This window comes from Montipora foliosa, chromosome 2 (assembly GCF_036669935.1).
Source record: "Montipora foliosa isolate CH-2021 chromosome 2, ASM3666993v2, whole genome shotgun sequence".
NCBI lineage: Eukaryota > Metazoa > Cnidaria > Anthozoa > Scleractinia > Acroporidae > Montipora > Montipora foliosa.
In genome coordinates, this window is record NC_090870.1 from 13,717,136 (window position 1) to 13,744,635 (window position 27,500).

At 39.5% G+C, this 27,500-nt stretch overlaps 3 protein-coding genes across 5 annotated transcripts in view; 2 read left to right on the forward strand and 1 right to left on the reverse strand.

Annotated features, from left to right (window-relative positions):
• Nucleotides 1–1,553, forward strand: part of LOC137992503 (proprotein convertase subtilisin/kexin type 5-like) — a 34,141-nt gene extending 32,588 nt beyond the window's left edge. Inside the window, exon 18 of the mRNA XM_068837866.1 lies at nt 1–1,553. This exon is cut by the window's left edge and continues 930 nt beyond it. Coding sequence (XP_068693967.1) covers nt 1–95 — 95 coding nt within the window. The 3' untranslated portion in view covers nt 96–1,553.
• The window catches only part of LOC137992505 (swi5-dependent recombination DNA repair protein 1 homolog), a 28,001-nt gene extending 10,596 nt beyond the window's left edge, over nt 1–17,405 (reverse strand). The window contains exons 1-5 of one of the 3 annotated variants that reach the window (XM_068837868.1): nt 17,329–17,405; nt 15,344–15,405; nt 14,221–14,319; nt 10,197–10,394; nt 9,609–9,808 (exon numbers count right to left, since the gene is read on the reverse strand). In XM_068837868.1, coding sequence (XP_068693969.1) covers nt 9,626–9,808; nt 10,197–10,394; nt 14,221–14,319; nt 15,344–15,405; nt 17,329–17,368 — 582 coding nt within the window. In that variant the 5' untranslated portion in view covers nt 17,369–17,405 and the 3' untranslated portion in view covers nt 9,609–9,625. Of the gene's footprint in view, nt 1–9,608; nt 9,809–10,196; nt 10,395–14,220; nt 14,320–15,343; nt 15,406–17,204 lie in introns of all 3 variants that reach the window. The other 2 variants (XM_068837870.1, XM_068837869.1) reach the window with 2 other exon arrangements.
• Nucleotides 17,406–17,432: 27 nt separating this feature from the next.
• On the forward strand, nt 17,433–22,683 carry LOC137992504 (uncharacterized protein C3orf38-like). The gene is made up of 3 exons (XM_068837867.1): nt 17,433–17,631; nt 19,033–19,211; nt 21,143–22,683. Exons 1-3 carry the CDS (start codon nt 17,511–17,513, stop codon nt 21,725–21,727), a joined length of 885 nt encoding a protein of 294 aa, XP_068693968.1. The 5' UTR covers nt 17,433–17,510; the 3' UTR covers nt 21,728–22,683.
• The last annotated feature ends 4,817 nt before the right edge of the window (nt 22,684–27,500 follow it).

Consider the following 27,500-nt stretch of genomic DNA (forward strand, 5'->3'; position numbering starts at 1 on the left):
AAGCATCTTTCAGATCAGGCGAAGATGAAGATGAAGAGGAAGAGGAAGATGAGTGTAAGAGGTCTCTCATGGGTGGTGAACAGGCAAAAACGTAACTCTGGGAGAAAATAATATTTTTAACTCTTACTATTGTAAGTATTCGATTGTCAGTCTGCAGAGCACACTGAGGCCCTTTTAATAACACTGTACATAATTACGACAATGGTATTGTGCTACATTTGTATCAATTTTTTAGTCTTTTGACTCAATCACTGCAAAATCCTGGATGCATCTGGATCCTAAAGAAGTTTTACTCAAAGACCTTTTAGATAATTTGTAACTTTGTAACAAATACATTTGCAAGTCTATGGTATAACAAAACAACCAATGAATACAAAATTTATATTTTAAAACGATAGTATTCTCTTTGCACGGGTTTAACATACACTGTATTTCCGAAAGGAAAGGCCTTATCTAGTTTTTTAGAGATGAAGCTTGGAGTAAAATTTTAATGTTAGTTTTTCCCTCAAAGAAGTTCAAGCATTTAATTTTGGAAGAGATAGGAAACTTCCTGATGTCAAACCCAAATCAGCCGTTTCCAGCTTGCAGAAAGTTTGTCTCTGCTTTGGAGATAAGGGAGATTGCTTTTATACTGAGTATTTTTAAATGCAACTATTGTAAGTTGGTTGATGCAAAGAAAAACTGCCATTGATTTTGGTGTGGGATGTATAGGATAACATAGCTCTTATCTATGCCTTAATGTTTATTGATAACTATAAACTCTCTGATAAAGGAAGTATGAAAAGAGACAAAATAACACTTAGTTTTGATCACCTCAAAGTTTGTCGAATCAAATGTTTCTGTATAGACATTTCACTGGAAATAATTCAATACTGCAACACGATTTTGAAGGAACTTATTGATTATTGATCCACAGAAATGACATATTTTGATGCTAAGTTAAACTCAATCCCAAAGGATTGGATGGAATGGCTTTACTTGAAGTGAATCTCAAAACTCATAACTTTAATGGGGACATTGAGTGATTAACCTATTGACTCCCAGGGGTTCCCCATTTACGAGTAAGTCTGGCCGGTTTGGACGTCAAATAATTTATTACAGACATATAGCATTATCATTTTATGGCAAGAGTTAAACACAGCAAGGGACGTCCTAAGTAAAGAGGACATGTGTATAGTCAAAGTCACCAAAATTTTATAAATTCTTACAGGGAATTAAAAGTATTTTTACAGAATTTGTTGATGGTTGTAATAATTTATTGTCTTACCGCATATTTTGTCATTTTTTGCAAGTAATTACAGTGTAATTACAGTATAACTACTCTGCAAGCAGAGTCTCCTTTCATCTTCCTGGAGAACCAGGACTTATCTTGGAAGATCGAAAGAGGCCCTGTTCGCAGGATACAGTATCACAGGATTTACAACGTTTGGAAACTGATACCTGTGATTTTTTAATTATTAATTTTCATTTTTGTGGAGCCGCAAATGGTCAAGCCATAGTCTTAAGTGTTATAAAGACATGAAGGGAATATTAAAATACCAGTTATTGCTTAACTTCTAAGTTCCACTGTAACATCTTCTTTATGTAACTATGCAAATCTATGGCCATCCCCTTTTTTTCTGTTTAGCGTAGTCCGACCGACCCAGATTTTCGCGTTTTCAAAATATAAAAGTTACGCAGAAGGCAATGACACATTATTTCAAACCATTGTCACTTTAATCTGAAACAATAATTTTTTGTTTTACAGATTTGTAGTTTTTACTTCATACTTCTGAGAACACTCACTCTCCGACGAGAGAGACTTTCTGTCCATGTGATAGGAAAACACTTAAGCAGAGTTACTTTATTCGTTGCTGTCGCCTGCCATACGGCTCTTCTTGCAGCTTGCCACTGGTCTCTTGTCGGCAGCGGCGCATTCCTGGCACACAGGGTTCACGTCCTTGTAGCTGGCTCTTGTCTCGTCGTTGATTCTTGCCTCTGGCTCCAAAGCGCCACACCAACAGCAAATTTCTTCAAATTTTCGGCATGAGTAATAGAGTTTATCGACCGGGTCAGCGCATGAAACATCTTGCCTGACCACGAAGACGCCGCTTATCTCATAATCTTCCGGAATTAATGGGGCCCCACAGCTTTATTGCAGCGCGTCGGTTATTTCACTGAGCTGCTCCATCTGTGCTGCTGTGGGCTTGGGGGCAGCAAACAATGCACCTCCATTTCTTGCAGGCGACACATTCAATTGCATCACGAACACGCTCCTTCTTCATAAGGTGCTTTGACTTGTCGTCAACTTTTGACTTTGCAGATATGGGCGGTCAATCTCGCTGGGGTTTTGGCCAAACAAATCTTCAAAGGCTTTGTAAAGTTCCTTTGAAGCATCTTTGTATTGTGGATCTGGAAGCCACATCAACTTCTTAAACGTGTCTAGCGACGCCCTGGGAGCTTTACATGTAGTGCAACTTTGCAAATCCAGTGCGGCACGAACCATATCAACACCAAACGAGCCTGCTTTGACTGCCTGCATTAGCATGACAAGACCCTCTATGCTTGTGACCTGCTGAATGGCTGAATTCACAAGCTGCTGAGTGTGAGGAGCAAGGCATTCCACTTTCGACAGAATTTCCTCCCAAGGCTTGCTCTTTATGGACCTCAGATGGAGGAGCTTGATCGCACTTCTTGATCTGAAACGAATACTGCCTTGCTCTGAAATGCTTCTTAGACCAGGCCTATAGGTCATCCTTTTTAAGCAATTCAGATTTCTGGCCAATCCCCAATTGTAGAGTGGGAGCAATGTCGTGGACAAACGTGAACTGGCGTCTCAGATCCTCGTCAGAAACAGCTTCAAGGATCTTGAACTTCTATCCTTTGAGAGAAAATTTCTCAAAGCGATCTTGAATGAAGCCAGTGACGTTATTTAAGCTAGACTGTATGGCCGCCTTCAATTCCCCATATCCGTCTGCCTTCTCGCGGATTTCCTTCATGTTAGAACAACGACGCAATATCTTCTCATTGCGCGAGTCCATTTCATTGAAATGCCAATGAGACTCCTCCATACAGAGCTATGTTGAGTATTGATATGATCCTCTCAGGCGGATTTGCCCAAGAATTTCCAGGGCAGGTGTTGATGGCTACCAGCATGTCAAGATTATGACGCTGAAATGACGAAATGAGAGCAAATTGTGTCTGTCCATGTCGCACGTTGTGATCAGGTCCACCATCTGCAACACTGGCTACAATAGGCGCTCCAGATTCTTCGGCAACTGGTGAACTTTCGGATGCATGACGTAAAGCTGAAGAGAACTGAAAAATGGAATCTTTTACTGCCACGTTCACTTGGCCCTGGTAAAATGACTCCGAAGAAACTTCAGGAATGGCTGGTACACTTGGAGTTGCATGTAATCGGCAGAAATCGTGATCGAGCGCTGTTGGACGAGATTCAGCAGGGCCTGTTACCATCACACGTCTCCCCCTCCCAAGAGGTAACCCAGGCTCACCAACATTGATAAAGCAGGGATCGCGTTAACGCAGAAATCGTGCATTTTTACGCAAATAAAATCCAAAAAATGCATCATCGAAATTTTAATGCGTCCCAGGACGCAAGGCACTGACTTAAATAACTCACACAACTTGCTTTGATTTGTCAGTATATTCTGTTGTTTGTAAAACTGTTGGAGCGATCTGTGCTCATAATTGAAGTTCTAAGAAATGGGGTTTAAAACATCTAAAAAGGTTAAAACTAAATTTTCGACCGCCTTCTGCGGTCTTCTTCAGAGGAATGTACTCTGCAAGTCACTGAATGCAAATATATATCAAAAGACGTCACTGTTCGTTGCTCCTAAGGGAGGAAACCAGTGATGCGTAAAGCCTTGGAAAGGGTGCTCTTTCATTAACAGAGTTCTTGTCCAGGAATGAATGTAACGGCTCTAGAAAAAGCCTTTGTCGGCCGTTCCTATGCATATGCGTCAATATTAATTCCAAGTTGGTTACTCTCTTTTTCTCATAATTTAAAACATACTCTTTTTCTCGCAGAGGGTCACCAAGATTTTGGGACCCCCAAAAAATGCTTGGGACCCCAATTTGGCCGAACATGCGGGTCCCAGGACCCGGATTGAAAAATCTTAGTGCCATCCCTGTAAAGTGTTTGTCGTCCTCAATCACCAGACAAACGTTAGACCTAAACTTCACGACAAATTCATTTACGTATTTCAGCTGGGCAGCACAGTAGTGGCTATCTGGATGGTCGTGCCGCTCCACGAACAGCTCAGTGGCGTCAACTTTGCAATATTTTCAAACCTGCTCTTGAACTCAGCTTTCATTGCCCGGGTATCAAATTTAGGTATTGCTTCTCGAAGAGCTCCAGCCACTTCATCTGGTCTTTTCCGGTTAAAACCTTCATTAGGTATCTTCCATACTGCGGCAAGTGTTCGTACGCTGCCTCCAGGGGAGTACCTTAACAATTCAAAAGAAATATCACTAAGACCATTTTTTGAAAGATCTTTGATAAATAGATATCTTGCATCTCTTGATTCGTATTCTGCAATAAATTCAGTCAAGTCAACAGGCTCATACAAATTCTTCTGTTTTAGATGCTGATATAAATCGGTGAACTTGACGGGGATGTTCTTCTCATTTCTTGTTGCCACAACTGTTTCAACAGTAGCATCTTTAAAAGGGCTTCGAGCTGGCATCAACTGTTTGTGGTGTGTAGCCATCACTGAATTCTGTTTCTCAAGGTAAACCATGTACTTCTCTAATCCATGGCACAATATCGCGAGATCCTATTGACAACCAAAATAATAATAATTGAAAACAAATGCGTGAGCTTTTTCCAAAAGGAAGTATTCAAAACAAATTTTTATTTTAAGAAGGAAGTTGGTTTCTGAGGAGCTTCAAACCAGATGGACATTTTTCCATTCTGGTCTGCACAAAACTGTATGCTGCAAAAGGGTTTGCAATTCATCCACCATCTCCATCTGTTTGGCTTACATGTGACGCACCTTGTTTCTTGCTTTTAAAGTCGTTGTACCTTTCAAAGTATAACCAGCCAGAGGGAAAAGCATTCATTTTAACTGAGTTAATTCTAGCATTCAAAACTAAAAATACACTATAGAAGTGCAAAAAGTATAAGCTGGAAGAAAGTTTCCTTTTCTAACAAGTTTCACCAATCCACGCAAATATGCAATTTAGTTTAACAACGGTACTTACCCAGCGAAGGTTTGGTGAAACCCTCTGAACCTGTCTGTGTCATAAAGCAATGTCACAATTCCTGGTAAATTTTATGCCTTGACCAGCAAACTTGGTGGGGATCAATATACCAAAAGACTCTCGTCAATCTTTTGATAATAGTATGACCTGTTGAATGTTTATTATTGGGTCAGCTCAATCAATTCATATATTCAACATTTATAAACTGCCAGTTCAAGTTTGGTGTAAATACATGCATTCATTACAAGAACACACATATGCCCAGCTTCTATTTATTATATTAAAGAAAAGCAAAAAATGGAAATAGTACCTGTGGTTTTTGTTTCTCCATGGGATTCAGCGAAGTGATCACTTTTAACACTTCATTGTACAGCGCGTTGAATGAGTTCTCTGATATTTCTGGAGGTAGTTATTTGATGAAAGAGGCCGCCATCATCACATCGAACGCGCTTCGTTTTGCTGGTGTTTTTTCTTCATCATTTTCTTCCTTTTTTACACGATATTCCATGAAATTGGACCCAGTTACATTGAGTTTTCCGATGGCGTCATTCAATTCCACCTCCACAAAATCTGTAGGTATTTATTCCCCACGCTTTTGAAAACCTACTCGGCATATAGCCGTGATACGCGAAATATCGGGGACTATTCGTTCCAGCAGCTGTTGAAAAGTCATGGATGCTGGCAGATCAGTGTGCACTTAGTAAAGTAAAGTGAAAGTAAAGTGGTGCATTTATATAGCGCCCTTATCACTAACGTCTCAAGGGCGCTTTACAATGATCAATTTACCCCCAGCGAACTGGAAGCATATACAGGCGCAAATTGCAGCCGCTTCTAAGCAGTCCATGCATGCTGGTACTCATTTTACCGACCTCGGAAGGATGAAAAGCTGAGTGAACTTTAGCGGGAAAGAAGGTCGCCAAATATTCCAGTCTCGGCAGAACCGGGAATGGAACCCGGGACCTTAGGGTTGGAAGGCAGAGATCTTACCACTGCGCCAACCCCTCCGCTCTCGTGGACCCTCCGCTCTCTGGTGGTTTATCCTTTTTAACCTGTTCTCGTTTGATTTTAACAACGACGTCGATTTTTCCTTCTTTCCATCAACGCCATGTTGACTTTGTAACCACACCTTGTTGTTTCCAGACTCCACGGATATTATGCCGAGGTACCGGGCCTCCTAGCTCCAGACTCCTTTTTCAATTTTATTTTCGTTTTTTTTTTTTTTTTCCTTTTGTGATCGACCGACCCAAAATCAGAAAACACATTCGACAACAAACGAAAACAAAAAGGGGGATGGCCTATTCAAACTTTGTTATTGCAAAAGTGAAACTTATTTTCCACATGTCCTGTGAATACAATGTTATTCCAATGCACCCTTTTACTAGGATAGACTTCAAGGACTATTTTAGCTGGAAGTGCCCTTCTAGCCCCGTGTACATAACCTTTTTACCATATGAAATTTTTTTATTACCACTTCAAGAAAGGATGGAGTTGTCCTTTCAAATTGGTATCATGAGAAAAAGAGCAGTAGTACAGTTGAATCTCGATTATCCGGACTCGTTGGGACTAGATGAAATAGTCCGGATAATCGACAATATGAATATTAATGAGAAAACAAAACTGATTAAATTAAGAAAGCGACATTTAATCGCGAAACAAAACATTTGCAAATCGTTTGGAAAACAATATGGTCTACATAGTCACTTGCGTTGTGAATACCTGTACCCAAGTGTATTAACGATTAATGAAAAATGTTTTTTACATTGGCTTTATTCAGCGATTTACGCTTCAGTCCTTCGCTGGTCTCTCAGTTGTCGACAAACTTCATGATCTTTTCCTTGTTCGTGTGGATATTAGATATCTGCTGCTTACTAACGCCATATTCAGCTTACAAATTGGTTCCTTTTTCTCCTTTTCTAATCACAAGATTATAGATTGTTTATCTTTTATCGAAAGAACGGATCCCTTAAACTTCAAGGACGTGATGATCGTGAATAAACATTCAGGACGCTGTGTAGCATGTCCATTTTTGCAACAAAGCAACTCTAAGCCAAACAGAACTCATTCGTAAGTTCTTCATTAGTTACGACGCATGCGAGCGCTGCTTTTGATTTTTGAAAGCGAAACAAACTCGCCATTACTTCACTTTTCAACGCTGTAGTTTTAAAAAGAATATGGCTACGGATCTTGATCATGACTAATCAATATTCATGACAAAATTGCGATAATCGAGATTCGACTGTATGCATGTAAAGGCAGTTTGCTATCGAGTTATGCTATGTTATTAATTAAGGTCTTGGTAAAGGTAAATGTGAAGTGTATTTTCCCAGAAAAAAAATTCTGAAAATTTAATTTCAAAACAGCTTTTCCTTGTTTCCCGCCATAAGCTGCGCGCGCACACCGTGAACTACAAGCGAAATCTTTAAGCTCGGTTTTCTAGGGCTTTATTTTGACGGCTAAGTCATAACTTGTCGGACCTCCTGTCCCGACGGGTTTGAGATATCGCTTCCAAATTTTCAGTTCTAATAGATGATTGTACTACCCCAAATACCGTGTGAGGAATTTTTTCGTTTGTCTTCGGAGACTGATTTTATGGCACTGTTTCTGCCCGAATTACAGTATGAGTTTCGACTTCCATGCGTGATATATCGCTTCCAAATTTTCAGTTCTAATAGATGATTGTACTACCCTAAATACCGTGTGAGGAATTTTTCGTTTGTCTTCGGAGACTGATTTTATGGCACTGTTTCTGCCCGAACTACAGTATGACTTTCGACTTCGATGTGTGATATTTCCAAGATGCAGCAAAGTGCGGTTGTTTTCGCCATAAAGCGAAGGGGCAGGAGCTTCTGCAAGCAGACTCAGTCGTTCTGAGTTTGACGCCTTAAAACTTAAAGGCAATATTAAACACCAACAAACTAAAACTTTATTCAAATAACTCAATCAATTACCTTTAATATGATAAAAAGTTTGACCCTATACAAAAAATAGCGTCGCGACAATTTTTTTCCGCGGACAGTGTGAGAGATAATAGGTAAATTAATAACGCCCAAGAAGGTGAAGTGTCTCCAGTATTTTTGCAACTTGTTGTAGCGACAACTTTGTACCACATAAAATACCGAGGGATGCGTCGAATTCCCTGGGTCAGCACCTCTGTAAAACGTCTAATGAACAAACGCGACAGAGCGTACAAGAAGGCCCGGCATAGCGGCAAAGCCGTCCACCTTACTAAATACAAGCGACTTCGCAATACCACAACCAAATGCCTGCGTGTTGCGCACGACATGTATCTCAACGTCGTTATTAGCATTTGTATACGCTAGTGGCAATTACGTTGATTAAAGTTAAAGTTAAAGCTATTTCTGAAAGCCTTGTCATGCACCTCATTTAAGCGAACACTTGAAGTCAGTCAAAATAAGGGGATGTAACCTTTCCCAGAGTATTTTGTGAGTGTGTAATTTAAGAGTTTTTCTTTAGCTGTGGTGATTATCAAGGTGCCAGAGCCTTAGGCTGCACCACCTCAAAACAACCTTCTCTGCAACAGGAGCTTCAATTTATCTATTGGCCAACTACCTAAAGCAACATCCTTATGACCTTAAAAGATGGTAGCATGTGGTACAATGACCGGGCAAGCATTGTATGAAGTTGTCTCTATTAAAGCCAGGTTAGTGGGTTCTTTTGCTGTCAGTGTTAGGCACGAAGACCTCAACCTACTTTATAAACACAACCTCTGAGCATCCTTCTCAGTATCATACACAAAATCTAATGGCCTGTAAGATAGAGTACCACGCCACTTTTCTCAAATATAAGGAAGAAGTAAACTAATTTGAAAATTATTTTGAAATGTTGTATGAACCTGTGTTCATTACAGATGCCCAGTAAAGAATGTCTGCATTCCCCAATACCAGCAGAAAGGAACGTAGAATTATATCCTTACATGTATAATGCATCTTTTGTTTTTATACATGTAACTATCGATTATTAATATCACCCAACTAGTGGACTAATGCAAATCCTGCATTTCGATTGGCTACGCTACTAGAGGACTATTAGTAATAGTCCTCGAGTAGCGAAAAGCGTGACGCTTTCTTCCGTTTTATTCCCAAATAAATATTTCTTCAACTTGCATTTGCTAACTTTGTTATTGCCTTTTCTGTCCCTTTCGGGCTACGGGTCTAATTGTTAAACGACATCCAGGTCCACTCATAGACATGAACTATGTCCCCTTTTAACCCTTTTAATCCTCAGAGTGAGATTTTTCTCTGTCTAACGCCACAAAATGTTACTCTGTCTAACATCAGACAGTTTTACTCATCAATAGGAGTCGCTTCAAGGGTGACTGGGTTATTAACAGGTTTCAACAAGATGTATCCGATGAATGACGACATTACACCTTGTTTAATATTTACCTACAGCTTAGTAAAGTTCAGTAGAATGCTTCATCTTCCTCGGAATATTGGATAAGTTCCTTACTAACTTGAAGCTTTGCCAAGAGTTGGCCCATTGTAGGCAAAGGATCTGCTTTGATTTTGTCCAACAGTCTTTCAGCAGCATCCTGGCTGACAGTCCGCCACTTGTCAATCAAAGCTTGGAGCTGAGAAAGGTCATTCTATGTGCCAAAAAATGAGCAAAGAAAATTAATTATAGTATCTCGTTTCTCACTCACTCTTTCAAGTAGCACCTGTAATATACTTCTCAAGTATAAAAGGCAGAAAGAAGTTTCTCTTCATACACAGCACTACTTTACATCTCAGTCATCTTGCTGACGGTAGCGCACAATCTGTTATAGGCAGTAGCAGCTCTCCTAATTTGATAGATTACATACCGGTATATCTCTAGGGACAGCTTACCATTACCCTTCATTGTACTTCCAAGATAAGGCAAGAGGTAGGCATTGATGAATGATTGGAACTAAACGTTAGGTAGAAGAAGTTTAAGGTGTCCTACACTATTGACCAAGACTGCATAATGATTCACTTAATGTGACAGTAGAGTACCTTATTTCTATACATCTGCACCAGCCTCAGCTTTCTCAACGAGTCTTCCTTTTGCTGGATTGTTTTGAGTAGACGTTGTCTCCTTGACAGCAGTTCAACAGATCCCTCAGTTTGATTACACTGCTCAGTATGATTCTCAGGGGTCATTGATAAAGATGGTGTTTCATGTTTGCTTCTTTTGGGTGTGCTGAAAATTTCCTGTAATGTTGGAGGGAAGCAATACTACAATGTCTACGATAATTACTAATGATAATAATAATAACAGACCTCATAATGATGCTCTTTATATTATTATTATTATTATTATTATTATTATTATTATTATTATTATTATTATTATTATTATTATTATTATTATTATTATTACTATTACTTTCTACTTACACTAATACACTAAAACAATACTCAACTCACATTACATACAAGACAATACTTACATTACACACTCTACAAGACGCTGCAAACCATCCGATATTCTACTTACAAAACAGAAGATTTCTTAACATTGAAGTTAAGTTACTTAACTGATACCGCATGCATTAAGTCACAAAAGGTGTGGTTACTCTAAATGTCAAGGGGCCATTTTGAGACGCGACCATTTCGCACGAAAGGCCTTAACTGAAGCACAAGTGCTCTACTAATGGGGACTGCATATAATTAAATGAAATGATAGCATATCTTTTTGTGGTAGTGCACTGATACCGCATCTACCATGGCACGTCAATGATATACTATTAGAGCTACATATTATGCAAAGTTAAATTGAATCTCCTGGAAGACAAACGCAGCTCAGTTGACAATAATACAGCACTGTGTTACTGCACTACCACACATACGCAATGCATACCTATTTTTTTTTGGTTGTTGCTGAGGAAGCAGAAAAGCAAAGTACACAGAGAAAAATCTCAGAGCAGAGTACAAAAGAAGATTAAAATGAGGAGCGACTGGCTTAGATGCATCCTCGTCATTCTTCTCAACATCGCGAAGGTGTTCACGGAATTGGTCGCTAGTCGTCTACCTGTCTCGCCAATGTATAATTTATCGCATAACGTACAGGTTATGCAATAAATGACATTTGCGGAGGTACATGTGAAACGATCGGTGATCTTAACAGACCGCTTAGGTCCCCATATCTTGCTTGTGTTAAGAATGAAAAGACAATTTTTGAATCACACAGATATGGCCTTTTATATAAGTTGTGTCACCAATGGCTGAGCAAGATGGAAGTGAGGGAAAGGGGTGGGAGGGGGGGGGGGGGCTAGGCTTTAGTGTGGATCATGAAAGTGTGAGTGGAGGAGGAAGAGGTTTAGGAGAAGTCAACAACGAAGACAAAAAGGGGGGCCTAATTTGCCAGCCCAGCCCCTCCCTCTGGGCGGTCCCTGACTACACCTTTCACCTCTCACCATGATTTTCAAGACCTGGTTGAGGCTCTAAAACATATTAGGACTGTATGCAAATACAAATAACTTTCCCCCTTCCCCCCTTTTTATTCTTCCCTTTGGCTCCCTTTGGCTCCCAAAGGAGTAAGTCACTAATCACCTTATCTTTGTCATCCGTAAAAATGTCCAGTGAAACACAGTCTTGTGTTGTGGTGTTTCAGACACTCTTTCCAGTTCTGAACAAGAGCTTATCAAGGTTACCTACCATGGCACCTATAGAGCCTAATCCTTAGGGAAGTCAGGGCGGCTTAGCGGTTATCAACCATGCCTTCCACCTGTGCGAGCCAGGTTCAACCTTTGGCCCTGAGGACATAATTATGTGGGCTGAGTTTCATTCAATCCTAATCTTACTCTGAGGGTTTTTCCCTGGGTACTCTGGTTTTCCTCTCTCATCAAAATCGACTTCCAGTCAATTACATCCAGCTGCGTGCAGATACAGATACCTCTGTTATCCTTCCCTTTCATTGAAGTGAATAAATAAAGTTGGTATTATCATTACCACACACACGACCAGCCACTGAGTTTTTTAACCAAAACAAAAGAAAAATTTTGCAAATACTATAAATTGGCTTAAACCCAGAAATTTAGTTCAAGATGCATAGTACCCTTTATTATAGCTTAGTTTATCCTTATCTCGTATATTTTGTTTCAGTGTGGGCATCAACTTATCCTACCAACTTGAATCGTATTGTTATAACTTCAGAAAATAGTTACCGGTATTCGTTTCATCTCCAAAAAGCCATTTGATGCTCATACTGATCCTGCATTTTAAGAGCTTCAAATACTTAAGTTTTCCAATATTTACTTGTTTCAAATCAGAAAGTTTATGTACTGTACTTTTATAAAATAGGCTTTCTTCCTGACGTATTCAAGGAGATGTTTTCAATAACTAAATAAATCATATTCAATCATATAATACTAGAAATTGAGGGTTTTCATCGGACGTCACGGCCGGCATGTTGGTGAACAGAACAATGCTGTAAAATGTATTTTGGGAATTTGACTCTATTATCATGCAAAACCTTGTGGAACCATTTTCTATTGTTTTGTACACCAACATTGCTGTCTCATCACGTCTGCCTCCTCTTCAAAGCGAGTCTAAGTGCGAATTTTTTGTTAACATGAAAATTAGTTTTCATTCAGATGTAAGAACTAAGTACCATCACATAAACTTTGCACATAGACTAGCGCTATGAAGAGAAGGCAGACATGATCACGGAAATGGCCTTTTCCAATACTTTCTACTAATTTCCTTTCCGAACGAATGTTAGAAGTTCTGCTTTAAATAAAAAGGGGCCAAGACATTTCAATTCCGTAAACCAAAGTATACATTGTACAATGTGCTGCCACTATCTCTACTTTTAAATCTTTGACATTTCTCCTTAGCTGATTCTCCACAATCATATAGACATCTATTTAGTCATTTATTTTTGCTGCCTTTTGAATGTTTAGCATGTCTTGTTCTGCTTGCTTTTTTATCTTAGCTTGTAATTCAATCTAAAGCTAATTTCGCCACTCTTGCATTTCATTTATAGTCGTAAGTTCGGGAGGGAGCTCATAGTAATAAGCCCCCTATGGATTATTTTGAGCTTCCTTGCCAGGAAAAAAAATCTTCTCTTTTGTTTTGTGTAATAAATGTGTTACTTTGAATCGTTTAACTTTTTACATACATGTACATGTATATACGAATTATTTATATGCCGCTTTATGCGAAACATGTTCCTTAAACTCAAAGGTGTGGTTGTATTTTTAAAAATATTATTACTTAGTAAAACTTGTGCTATCCAGACCATTTGGAAAAGTCCTATTTAGTATTATCAATAATAATGATTGTAACTATTACAAAATACAAGAAAATGATGGTGATAAAATTTTTATAGCTTAACACGCTCACCTTTTGTTAATTTTTTTAATAGCTCTGGAAAAAGATAACTGATTCAAGTACAACTAGTGCCCGCTTGATGACACATATGACTGTCCAATTACATGTACAAGGTGTCCAATTACAAACTGTCCTATTATTGCAGAAATCAGGGCTATTGATAACCATTCAGATTCAAGAACTTTGTAATTGTTACGATTAAATGGATATTTCATAAAATTTAAACCTGAGTTTGATTTTGATTTTCCTTTGTTTCAAACCATGAAAATGAATATACACCAAATTGAACTCAGTCTGGTTTGAAAAATTTTACACCAAGAAAATGTTGCTGGAGAGAATACAGTAGGCCACACACCACACCACTGGAAATTCTGTGTCCTATACTCTTTCCAGATAGCATGTTGGTCTTATAACATCTCACACACAGGACCTATCCAAGAATACAATGCACTTGACATTCTACACATACATGTACTAGTTTGCATCTAGAAAATTACAAAAGCAGAACTTTCTCCTCACTCCTCAGTTAATTTACTTCGCACATGGAAGTCCAAAGCTTAGCCAAGCCAACCTGTAAGAGGTATTTGTGTAGTTTCTTTCACTAGCTTTTCAAAGGCCCCTCAAAGGAAGTGGTCTGAAAGTACATTGCTTTGACCCTTCCATTTCATTTCAGTTAATCACAAAACCCCTTTTTAAATCCCACCTGAGAGTCTCCTCGATTGCAGCGCTTCAACATAGGAGAAACAAATGGAGCGGACGGCCTTCTCAGTCCACATGATCTGCTGCTACTAGATGTTGCACTCTATAGAAAAGAAAGTTGTTGATGGGGGAGCAATAGACTACTGCTGTGGTTTGTGGTCATTCTTAAAAGATAAAATCCAGAGGAATTAAAAAAAGTGTTCAAGAGGTCTGTAAAAATTACTCGAGCAGCTACAGTCCCACTCGGCTATTGCCTCATGGGACTCTTACGCTACTCTCGTGCTCAGCAACCTCCCACGTGCATCCATAATTCGATATATGCATGCTATTAAAGCATCTACTAATTCTTAAGTTTGTTACACAGATGCTTGTTTTATATATTTTCAAAATGGCAAGAAAGTAATCACCTACCACTAAAACAAGCACGTTGTGTATCATGAAACTTAATATGAAAGTTATAAAAAAACAAATCATGATAATTGAGTCTAATTGCGTCACGAAAATGTTAACCCATTGACCCGTGAGAGTGACACTTAATAGATTATACTGTCTAACCCCAGATGATTTCACTCATCAGTGGGGGGGGGGGGGGGGGTCCTAGGGGGTTCCTAGGGCGTTTGAGGTGTGAGCGGGTTAAGTAATGGCGAAAACTAAAATTAGGGCATAAAGGTATCTTACAAGGAACTTGAAGGGGATTAGCTTGCTTTTTATTGGCTTATCATCTTATATCCCATTCACACTAACAAGACATGTTTAGTTAACCTGGGTGTTACCAACTGGGGATAAAACTCACTCACAGAAAAATGTAGGACTGGCTTCTACATGAGATTCAGGTGAGTCAAAGCACACTTTGATCTGTGCTAAATTTGTAGTCAACAAAAATCGGCATTCATGATTTAAAAAGGAAAACACTTTGAAACCGTGTTTAATTAACTAAACACCTTCAAAACATGTTTAAGGTTTGGTGTGAACGGGGCATTACTTACCCTGACAACACCTATATCCTCACATGTGAATGATAAAAAAATATCTTCACTGCGCGAGGTGAAGATATGATGTTTCAGACAAAAGAAATTCCTAATATTTCATCATTGTCAATATACATTTTTTAACCACACAAGTTGTACCTTTGGAGTTCCACAAGCAGTAGTTCTTGTGCTGGGTGTTCTTGGTTGCAGCTGCTGTGATCCTGTGGTAACAATTAAACAGATCTCATAATAAGAATCCTTCAAGCATGTAATAATTATTTTGAAACCAACTATTAATTTAAACTGGAGACCAAAGTCAACAACTCCAAGGCTGTTGCCTAACAGGAGCCCGGTAGCCTGGGGCTCCCAAAGAATAGCTCTGGGCTCCTTAATTTTTCACAGCAACACCTTTCACTTCATATGTTGGGCTCCTAAGTTCTCAGCGTTTAGCTCTGAGGGCCCCTTTAAAATTTTCTTAGGCAGCAGCCTTGAACTCCTCCTCAAAAATTAAATTAGTCCAACCCAATGTGACTTAGCATGTTCTAAGTATAAGCACCCATTTAAAAGTGCTAATAAAAAGTATTTGAGTTGAAGCATCCATGTTTAACTTAGCATTTAGCAATAATGATACAAACTCCTACATGTATATCTGGTAAAGAATAAATAGGTTGAAAATTCCTTTTAGCAGCATCTACATGTAATGGCTTTTGTCACTAAGTCAAGTTGTGAAATTGCTAGCGGTTTTTTGTTTTGCAAAAAATTTAAAAAATTACTGGACTGCTGGTCAGTTAGTAATTTTAAAGGTCTTACACATGGCTAGCACCCACATTAATTCAGCTTTCCTTGCTTCTCTGCCTCAACATATCTTGATCAAATACAGCGACTACATCAATTTTGATCCAGTTGCATACACTTCTCTTACTTTCAGCTTGTAGTTTGTGACAATGTTCTAGTTACCGTATATCAATCTAGAGACAGCAGTTATTATTGCTTTGAATCACTGTTGTCCATCAGAAAAAAGAAAGCTGTATCGCATTCAGTCACATGCTCTAAAGGGCTGTATATTGCAAAAGAAATATAAACTTGATTACCATAAACTCTTCACAGGGGCTAACCTGAGTTCTCTACATAATCACAGAGTACCGGATGCAGCAAATGCATTTGATTCAAGTAGAAAAAGTTTCTGCCCCTCAAAATGTCACTTGTTTATTTAATTAATCCAGCAGAGCTGAGGGTACACAATAAGTTAAGAAATTCAATCAATGAAGTAGCAGCATATTGGTTATAGGGAAGATATCTGTTTACAAATTCAAAATTTTTATGTGCCAACCACAGGAACCGAACACTCTTTGTTGCGACAGCCAATGAGGCTCTGGTTGGTACATTAATGACAATAGCTGACTTCAACGATATCTTCCCTATAGCAACAAGGCATTTAAGTTTAGATACTTGGGGCCTCTGTTATGAATTAGAAATTCATACTGTTTTCCAAGCCATGTTGAGTTGAGGCAATTCTTTTACCGAAAGATATCAGTGACATCAAATCCCACACACTAGTTAACAGCCAACGAAATCTCACAGTAACATCACATTGAAACAGAATCACTGTTGCATTGAAACAGAGACTGTTTACCGGAATCTTGCTGATAAATGCCCCCACAACACATCCCTTTCAAATTTGTCTATCGTAGACCCCAGACCTTCTATCAACGCAGGTTAATGTAGTCAGAAACCACGAAACCTAATTTTAGCATTAGCTTTCGGAAAACCTTACTTCGCTCCTCCCTAGCTAGATAACTCGGTGTCTGACATTTGCAGACTGCAGACAAATAGCTAACCGTTTTAAAATGGGTTCTTAGACTTAAATACTCTTTATCAACGCTATTTGAAATGCGTGTTTAGACTTAAATACTGTTTATCAGCGCTATTTGTCTGCAGTCTGCAGTCTGCTGTCTGCAAATGTCAGACACCGTAGATTACTTTGGAACTGAGGTGCAAGAAAATCACACAATCGCTTTACCGTCAGTTGTTTTCGAAATGCCCGCCACATCTTCCGCCATCTTTTGTTTGCTCGCAGGAAAAAGGCTTCGCTCTTTCCTATATTACTTTGGAAAAGCTGCAACAAAATCACATAATCGCTTTACCGTCAATATTTTTTGAAATCCCCGCCACATCTTCCGCCATCTTTTGTAAGGCCCATGACGACACAGTCGGGATAATGTACGTCATGTAAAGTGATAAGTTAAGACCCAGTCTATGCAGACGATTTTCCAAGAAACATTATGTGCTTGCTTCTCGGAAAGTTTGCCTTTGGAAAGTCATAAAGATGTTGTCTGACAGAGAGAAGGAAGGATGCAGAACTATTCTGAACAAACTTTCTGAGCAGGATTTATTAACGCTCACGGACACTGTAACAAACCGCGTTGTTTCTCCGGAAAACAAAGGAGGTAAGCTGAATGACATGAACATAACCCGTACTTCAAATACACATTTCTTTCCTTCATTTAATACCCAAACTACGCTGCAAAACTGATCTTACCTTTTTTTGTGAACTCAGGCTTTTCTTGAATGCGGTCCTAATGTAAGTAAGCCCCGGAATAATAGTGGAGGTAATCGAGCTTCCATCGTTCTAACAACGGAAAAACCTCACACCATACAGAAAAGAGCCGTTGCCGAAAGTAGAATTAAGTTCTACAGTACTTTTAGTGCAACTTGTCTTGCAACACTATTTTGGCCGTTGCAGGGTACATGTATGTTACTGTGAAATGATTTGTGCAAATTGTCCTGCCACAATGTCGCCAAAACGTTGCAAGACAAGTTGCATGTAACATTTCACAGTGTAACAGCGCCTGTACGAGTCCCCACAGATGTTTATGTGCAATAAGAGAAAGACTTGAAGTGATGCTCGCACTTGTCAAGACAATTTAAGCAGTTGTCTCATATAATTTATACGCCTGGAAAATTCAGGTGGCTCCAACATGACTTGAACTTTTGACCCCTGCGAGACCGGTGCAATGCTCTACCTTCATCAGGTAGTTTCACGGGAACTCATGTACCCAATAAATTGACCTCTCTCGCATGGCTTCATAGCTAAGTTGGGAGAACATTGTACTGGCGTCGCAAGGGTTGTGGGTTCAAGTCCTGTTGGTCCAGCCGCCTGAATGTTTCAGGTGTCCATGTAAGACAATTGTTTAAATTGTCCTGATATGTGTGAGGATCACTTCAATCTTAGTTTGGGTATTGTTTGTTCTCAAGGGGGACTGTCAAAAAATGTTAAAAAATAGAAGACCCCCTCCCCCCAATTCATTAGCCTTGACCCTTTGACACCCAAACTGGCCTAAACCGGCCAGACTTACTATTTTACTCTGTCCAATGACAGACGATTTTGCTTGTCAGTGGGGAATCCCCAGAAGTCAATGCATTAAGTGCACAATAGTACAATAATTGTAAGTTCCTGTCCAGTATACAGGATATAAAACTGTTGTATTGGTGGTCCGTCAATACTTTTCTGAGTAAATCTAGGCATGCGTTTTAGCAGCTTCAAATATACTGCCTTCCGGATTTTCATGCTAGCATGTTAAAGCAAAAGTTTTAAGGGATGCTACTACTGAAGTTGGTGATTCAGAATGAATCCAGTAGCCAAAGGTGCTCTGACCTGAAGATTGTAATGAATTTTGTATGGATATTAATATCATATTAACATCTTTGCATATACACTGTAAAGAGAACCTTCACAGCATTGTATGTATATGCATACTGGGAGTCCTGTAACCATGGCACCATAATGTATTGACTTCACTGAAATGATTATTAATTTGTCATTGTTCATTGTCCCCTTTTTTGTGCAGAGGCTGTGGAAGCTGTTTTATCATACAGTCATACAGCTTCACAGTTGCTGAGAAGGAAAAAAGTTAAAAGAGATCACATATATCAATATTTAGCCGAAAATGGTATCATTGAGCCTGTTTCATCAGACAAACCCAGCCTAATAAGAAGAGCATTGCTATTTTGGGGAAGTGAACAAGAGGTAGAATTTGTTTTTTTTCTTTTTATGCATTTCTCAGTCTTAACAAAAGTTAAATGGCACAAAACATCTGTGTTGACTCAGATGTGATGTGTTGTTAAACTTGGCCAGTTCCTGTTTTTCAAAAGCCATTTACACAGCAAATAAAGCTTCAATTTTGCGCATTAAAATGTCTGAACCATGTTATTTTATCCTTCATTGGGTTTTAAACAAAATCCGGGTGTCTTGTCCCATGGTACATGTTAACCTTTGATGTACCAAATGGCAATTCTGTTGACGAAAGAAATGAAGGTAACAGGGATCGCGTTAACGCAGAAATCGTGCATTTTTACGCAAATAAAATCCAAAAAATGCATCATCGAAATTTTAATGCGTCCCAGGACGCAAGGCACTGACTTAAATAACTCACACAACTTGCTTTGATTTGTCAGTATATTCTTTTGTTTGTAAAACTGTTGGAGCGATCTGTGATCATAATTGAAGTTCTAAGAAATGGGGTTACAAACATCTAAAAAGGTTAAAACTAAATTTTCGACCGCCTTCTGCGGTCTTCTTCAGAGGAATGTACTCTGCAAGTCACTGAATGCAAATATACAGCAAAAGACGTCACTGTTCGTTGCTTCTAAGGGAGGAAACCAGTGATGCGTAAACCCTTGGAAAGGGTGCTCTTTCATTAACAGAGTTCGTGTGCAGGAATGAATGTAACAGCTCTAGAAAAAGCCTTTGTCGGCCGGTCCTATGCATATGCGTCAATATTAATTCCAAGTTGGTTACTCTCTTTTTCTCATAATTTAAAACATACTCTTTTTCTCGCAGAGGGTCACCAAGATTTTGGGACCCCCAAAAAATGCTTGAGACCCCAATTTGGCCGAACATGCGGGTCCCAGGACCCAGATTGAAAAATCCTAGTGCTATCCCTGGGTAAAGGAGACATGCATGCATGACCATCACGTGGGATGTTACACAACTCATGCAATGATACTCGACAGAAAATCAAGTGGTTGCTCGCAGTACTTGGTTTTTCTCCCGGGAAGCTGTAGTAGGAGAAAGCAAGTACTTGCAGGGTAGCAGACCTGTGCATGAACAATCTTTCTTTCCGATTTTCACCCAAGCTACTTTTATCCAAGAATTGTTATCTTGCAGGGTCCGAAATTGCGCCTTCCTGCGACTAAGAATTTAGTACTGGTGACCAGAATTTCACAACTGGTTGCCAGTGGGCGACCTACCATTAAGTTCAGAGCCGTTTGCCAACAGGTGTCTGACTTTTTATCCTGCCAATTGTTTTTGAAATAAAAATGAAGGAAGTTTTTTCGTTAACTCCCTCCATAATGTCACAGGCCGCCACATTTTTTAGCGGTTTCTCATAAAATATGTATTGCGGACGCAAAAACAGCGACTCAGAAAAGAGATTCAAGGGGCTGGTGCGAGGGATGTAGCACGGTAACAACATGGCGGCTTGTGTGTGACAGAATGGATTTCTTTATTACATTCGAGGTCGGATACATTTTCTCTCCAAAATGTCCGCTTTCGAAAGCAAGAAATAATACTTGACACATACACAAGAGTGTGCGGTCGTTGCTTTCTGGTATCCATAAAGGAGTTCAAAACTTGCATTCTCAAGCGAAAACTTTTGGCGACTGAAAATGTTTATCTAGTCGCCAGTTCGCGCCCATATAAAAAAGTTAATTTCGGACCCTGTCTTGGAGAATTCCTGACCTTCTGACCTCTACACTGTCTCTGCCATTCCTTTCAGTTTCTTACCAATATCTAGAAAACCACCCATCTGCAGGTTCTGATGTTCCTGCTGTTGTTCGTTGTTACCAAATAATGAATGCTTTTTTCCCCTGACTATAGCAAGAGAAAAATAAGTTGTTATAAGGATTTGTTGAAATTGACAGTTGTTGTTTTTCTCGCACCCATTGTTTCTTTTTAAGGGTTCAGATGAGGAGAATGATGATCCTGGGGAAAATCTAAGAGAAAGTCCGTCAACATCATCAAATCCAACTTTGCCAGTTTCAAGCAGTTTGAAAAACTCAACCTTTGATGGAAAAGTCGATGGACAAGAGTTGGCCACAAATTTTGTACCCTGGTTTTACAATATTTTGAACTCTTTTAATACCTCTTCTGATGAAGCTACACAACAATGGGGCCCTCAGCACTTTTGGGATGATGCTAAGAGCTCAATTCTGATGGTTTCAGGAGGACAGGTCAATGATGAATGTCAAGGTTCAGTAGCAGTCAGTGACAAGTTGCGAGAATTGGTTTGCAAAGAAAAACTTCTTTTCAATGCAAATGTTGGAGGAGCTAAGGGCCAAATAGATGCTTATGGACTGGTAAGAATATCAGTTGGAGGCACAGTTCATAGATTTTCAAATTGTCTCGGGATTTTTGAGCAATCCTTTGGACTCATTCGCGACCCAGAAATGCAAAATAATTGGAAGATCAAATTCACTGATTTAAAATTAAAGGCACAGCAACAACCTGAATTGGAAGGTCAACATAGAAAGGCCATCACATAGTGGTAATATTTTTCTGTGGACTTCATTTTTTTACTACGAGTAGGACAAGTTACATGTATGTGAAATGAAAATAACTTATCAATGGGATTTCAATAATATTAGTGCAATTATTAATGAAGAATTTCTCATTTCAAATACCTGTGGTTAAATGCATACAAGACATGAAATATTTAAAATACTAGATGCCTTTTTTAACCGTGGGCTCTCTAAGAGACGCCCTGTCGATAAGGAAAATAGTTTGTCCATAGCCAGGGTGGTAGTAGTACTCTTAGGACTGAAAGAATGGAAAGAGATATTAACAACTACAGGATCCTGTCATGATGCGTTGGATAGGACATGGTACAGTGCACAGCCAATGGGATGAGTTGGCTATAACCAAACTCATGCCCAACGAGTTCAAATGGAATAACTGTTTTATTAAATTTCATTTAACTCTGAGGTCTTTCAGTGTTACAAAACGACCACAAAGTTGTTTCAATTTTACAACAAGTCTGCCACAATCAGTTCCCCTATAAGGGTCATACAGTGTGATAACCAAGATTGAGTTAGCCAATCAGAATGCTAGAAAAGGTGGGGGGGGGGGGGGTTCTTCTTAATCACATTTCAAGGAAAATAAAATGGTTGTTTCACAATTCACAAACAATAAGACGACCATTCGAGTCTCACAAAACAAATTTTCTTACGTTTGTTAACAGCACAGCCGTCTGCCATAAAGAAACTTATGATAACGGTTACATTGGGAAGAGTCTCGTGACCTTCTGAGACAATTTCCAAGCTACGTAGTTTTTGTCGTGTTGATTGACCAGGAAAGCTGTCAAGGCTAGTCAGTGAATGCTCACTTTTCAGTGAATCCCGCAATCCAGATGTAGTTGTTGTACCTTGCTCTATTTACAGTCTATTGTTATAATTTCTCGGGCTTGGCTCCTGCTCGTAAAATAAACAAAATAGGCATGCAATGCGTACGTGTGGTGGTTCGATAACATGACGCAGTGCTTTATTCCATAACTCTCAACTGAGCTGCGTTTTGTTTTCTAGGAGATTGAAGTTGTCTTTGCGTAGTATGTAGCTCTAATAGTACACGATATTGTTTTGGTATCGTATATCATTATTGTGCCCCCTGAGAAGAAATGTTGTTACTAGTAAAATACTAGACGCAGAAAGATTGAAGAAAATAAAAGGGAATCAAGAAACATTGGTTTCGAGGCTGACGTAGAAACAACATAAATTTTGTGCCGCGAATATAAAAAGTTACCATCAGCGAAAGCCATTTTGGAAGATTTTTGCTCCGTTCAGTTTGTCTATTGTACTTTTGGCTGCAAAAGTGAATCGCAAAATCGAAAAGTGATATCGATTTCGGCGGCCGCCTGCGATCAAGTTATCTTGCGTGTTACCAACAACTCACGAAACAAAGGAGAGATCTGTGATAAAATGACGGCAAGACACCGGGTTTTTGTCAGTTTGGGTTTTTTTTCTTTTGAAGTTCGACAAGAAATTTGCGAATTCAACGTAAAGATCACAATCGTCCAACTTTTGATGTTGACCACTGTTTCTGCAAAGTCAAAAATTCACTCTCCAAGACGGGCAGATACAAACCACAGATCTCAGGTCACAGGTCTCTGTTTTACCAATACAGAAACAAACCTAAACATTCATTACAACTAACCTTAGGCCTAAAAACTCTTGTTTAGGTCTAATTAGGCCTACGTTTAGCTTTAATGAATGTTTAGGTTTCTTTCTGTATTGGTAAAACAGAGACCTGTGACCTGAGACCTATGTTTTGTTCCTGCCGCTCCTAGATGACGTTATTTATCACCAGGTAATTTCATCGTTTTGGAAATAGAAGGTACTATATTATTCATGAGCGTCACAAATTCTTGCCGATTTTTGGGGCTCATTTGTTGAAACTCAAGCACGCTTCCAACAGACCTGACTTATGCACGCGCTGCGGGCCTTATGCCGCTACGGACTTTCACCCACTCACTCACTCACTCACTCACTCACTCACTCACCGTCTCTTACAACCCTATGACGTAGTGTGAAGTGCACTACCACGAAAACATGAAGCAAAATCACAGTTCACGGTAAATTAAACACCCGATTCTCATTTCCCGGATAAGTATTCTCAAAAATCACGGCTCACGGTAATAGACCATATTTATGATGCATATTCGTATTCTCAGTATTGGACTGGAACTCGCTTTCAATAGAGGCTGATGCGGGGAATTCGCAAATTCCCCAGCATTAGCGTCCATTGCAAGCTAGTTCCAGTGTAATACTGAGAATAAGAATATGGTCTATTGACAAAATCACGTTTTACGAGGAAAAAAAGGCAATTCTCGGCTCACGAAGATACCCTTTACCACCACCTAGAAAGTCAAACGTAAAGTCTGGGAGTGTTCGGGAGTGAGCGCTGGCTCATTTCCCGAAACAGCGGCTGGCAATCGAGCCTAAATCTGGGATTTAAACACTTAAGACACACAATAAAAGGGGTCGCTTCAATCCTCTGGTTTAGTTCGAAATCATTCAAGCTCCACTCATAAGCCAAGATGGCGATCAACAAACAGCAACAGAGACAGAAGCCTTAAAAGATATTACCAATTTGAGAAAAGTGACTGGTGATGGTTAAAAAGGAACAACAGGGAACGATTTGTCACTTATTACACATTGCCGTTAAGTGCTTTTTTATTGAACAAAATTATCACAGAGCTCTGTATGCATCTGCGGTTCATTGAGAAATGATCCGCATGTGCCTAAGCTACCACGCCTTTTATAGCGTGTCTTTGTGTTTAACCCTTTAAGTCCCGTTGGGGCGCCCATTGAGGAGTGAAATCGTCTGGGATTAGACAGAGTGAAAATCTATAAGTGGCCATTGGGAGATAAAGGGTCAAAATTTAATGATGGTGGCTGCTTACCATTTACAAGTCGAAACTGGTGGATTTTGAGAAATTCCGTTGGGAATTGGGAAGAATTTTCGGGTGTACTTGATAATTGGTAAATAGACACTGTTACCCATTGCAAGACCAGGTATTTCTTAAATCGAAGTAAAAGTGCCTTTTGAAAGCCACCCATCTCACTGATACAGGGCTCAACCTAACAGGTGCTCAAGGACTGGGTCAAAGCTTAAAAAGCAAAATCACTCGCTTCTACCACCGACAAGTTTATCGGTTGAGACTAGAATTAAATTGATGCAAAACGACACATTCACATTAATGCAGAGACAGGGTTTTCGACAGTTTTTGTAAAGTAGCGGACATATTTCTGAAAGCACCGAACTTGGCATTTTTGGTGCCGCAATGCGCCTTGTGAGCGCCGAAGGCGCAAGTTACCTAGTGGGGTTAGGGGGTTTTGGAGGCAGCTCTCCCCACCCACCAGGAAATTTTTAAACACTCGGTTAAGAAGGTGTTGGTGTGGAACTCGCCCCAGCCCTTCGCGGAAAATGATCATTTTGACGCCGAAACTTCCCTTCTGTCATCCATTTAACATCGTGTTGCGAAGAAACGAGCACGGTGACCACCCTTTTTTAATGGTTTTATTTGCTCTTAATAGGTTTACGGAAAACATATTTACAGGAGAAAAAAAGTTGGGTAGTAGAACAAGGGCGTAGCTAGGGAGGGGGGTCCTGGGGTGCCCGTGACCCCCCCTCTGTAAGCCGTTTTTTACTCAACCTACAATATTCAGGTTGCGAAAACGCGAGTACCCTCTGTTTGACACAGTGTGACCCTCCCTTTGAAAAATCCTGGCCACGCCCATGTAGAAGTTGTAGTATTTACATATAAATGACGTGAAACTGCATGAGTGCAAGGTGATGCCCGTAGCGGTCCAATTTGCTTGCACTTCTTTGCAAGATATAACAATTTGAAATTTAACAAATTGATGTCAGTTTTTCATGCGTCTGTCCTGTTATTGATCATGAATTTCGTCCATTTGTTTAAAGTAGCTGTATCGCCTCGTGGATCCGCAGACTACTTTGACAATGTTATGACGAAATTCATTGACAATAACAGGACAGACGCATGAAAAACTGACATCAATTTGTTTTTTACAATAACAAAAAGGCAGAGGGATCAAAATTAAGTCAAAACACCTTAAAAATGCGAGAAACTTCAATTTTCTTCAAGCTGACGCCACCAATATCGCGTCAATTTCGCATAAATTCACTTTTGGTCAAAGTGGGACTTGAGCTTGCAAATATGGCGCCCAAGATAACCTTGTGGACACGTCACCTCCTTAGAATGCGCTGAGTCTTCTTTACTCCTAAAATTGTCTTAAGAGCGCTCCGGAACCACAAGTTTGAACCCTGCCTCGTTTTGCCAAATTAATAAGCCCTCCTTTTCTATTAATCCTACCACGCCTTGCCAAACCCTTTTAATTAATATGTCACCCCTCGTAAAGTGCGCCTACCATAATAGAGGATTTGCGATATGCGACCACCTTAAGAGATATCAGTAGAGTTTAATCAGAGTGAGCTATCCTAAAACTTTTTGCGGTCTCACAAGCAATTGTGACTTAATTCCAATATAATGCCTCTTCATATTCTATGTTCTTAGCCACAATCCGCAAACTACCAGCTTTAGTCTACTGATGGAGGGACTTTCGTGTGACCTTGAAGAAAACGTTTTTGCAATTTCATAGCTGCCAACTGTCCCGGTTTTCCCTGGAGTCTCTAAGTTTTTCATCAAATTTCCCGGTCTCCCGGCTAGAGCACCAAATCTCCCGGGAAATACCTACCGTGGCCTTTTTCAACACTTTTTCATTAATTTCGTTATCTTCGAGATGTCAAAAAGGAAAATAAAACAAGAAGTGGATTCTAGTGTTCTCATTTAAGCTGTTCTGGTTCGGAAAACGTAAATTGATATAGGCTATATTTAACAAGTACCGTAATTGGTCAGACATCAGCCAATCAAATTGCACAATACGTGGTAGAAAGTGAGCGCAAAGTGGACGCGGTTATGGGAACAATAGCAATTGCTGTTTTTACCGAGAAACGTCGGGAACATTTGGAAGGGCTTCGGGTGATTTTCGGAGAGTATTCAGATATTTTCGAAAATGACATTCTTACAATGCAAAGATTTTTAGATGTCTCCAGATTTTTGTACTCTAGGGGTTGGCAGGTATGCAATTTGTTTCGAGGAGCATGTTTGGCAAGATTAAAACAGAGCTTCTCCTCCAAATATGGGCAATAAACAGTTCCATTGCCAAATCACATTACTGCATTTCAAATGACGTCAAAGGGAAAGTTTCCAGAAAGTGCCATGGAGAGATGACTTTGTTTGCATCCGCGTTCGCTACGCCAATGAAAATTCGCGCTCGCTTGTTTTTGTTCGATAAGCCAATTAAATGTTTTACATTTTTGCATTTGTTTTCACGTTTATGTTCATTTTTCAAGGTCATATGAATAATGCTTTCCAACGGAACAAAGAGTAGTTGGAAAGCGTGTTCGTTACGGTTCGTAGCATTACTATAATTCAAGGTATTCACATTGTTCCTGAAATAAGGCTTCATATATTTTGAACAATTGTTTCGTATTTACTTTTTGTTCATGATTATGTAACTGCATATATTATATGCTAATTATTTGGTATAAAAAGTAGAATTTCTAGTTTTCACTATCTCGCCTTCTGGACAGCCACCAAGAACTGTATCCTAACTTTATATTAGTTAGAAAACCTGAAATACGTTGCATTCGATCGAGGAAGAAGTTCGCCTTCTGGACAGCCACCAAGAACTGTAACTTAGCTTGTTGGTGAGTCCAGAAATACAAGCTATGCTTTCT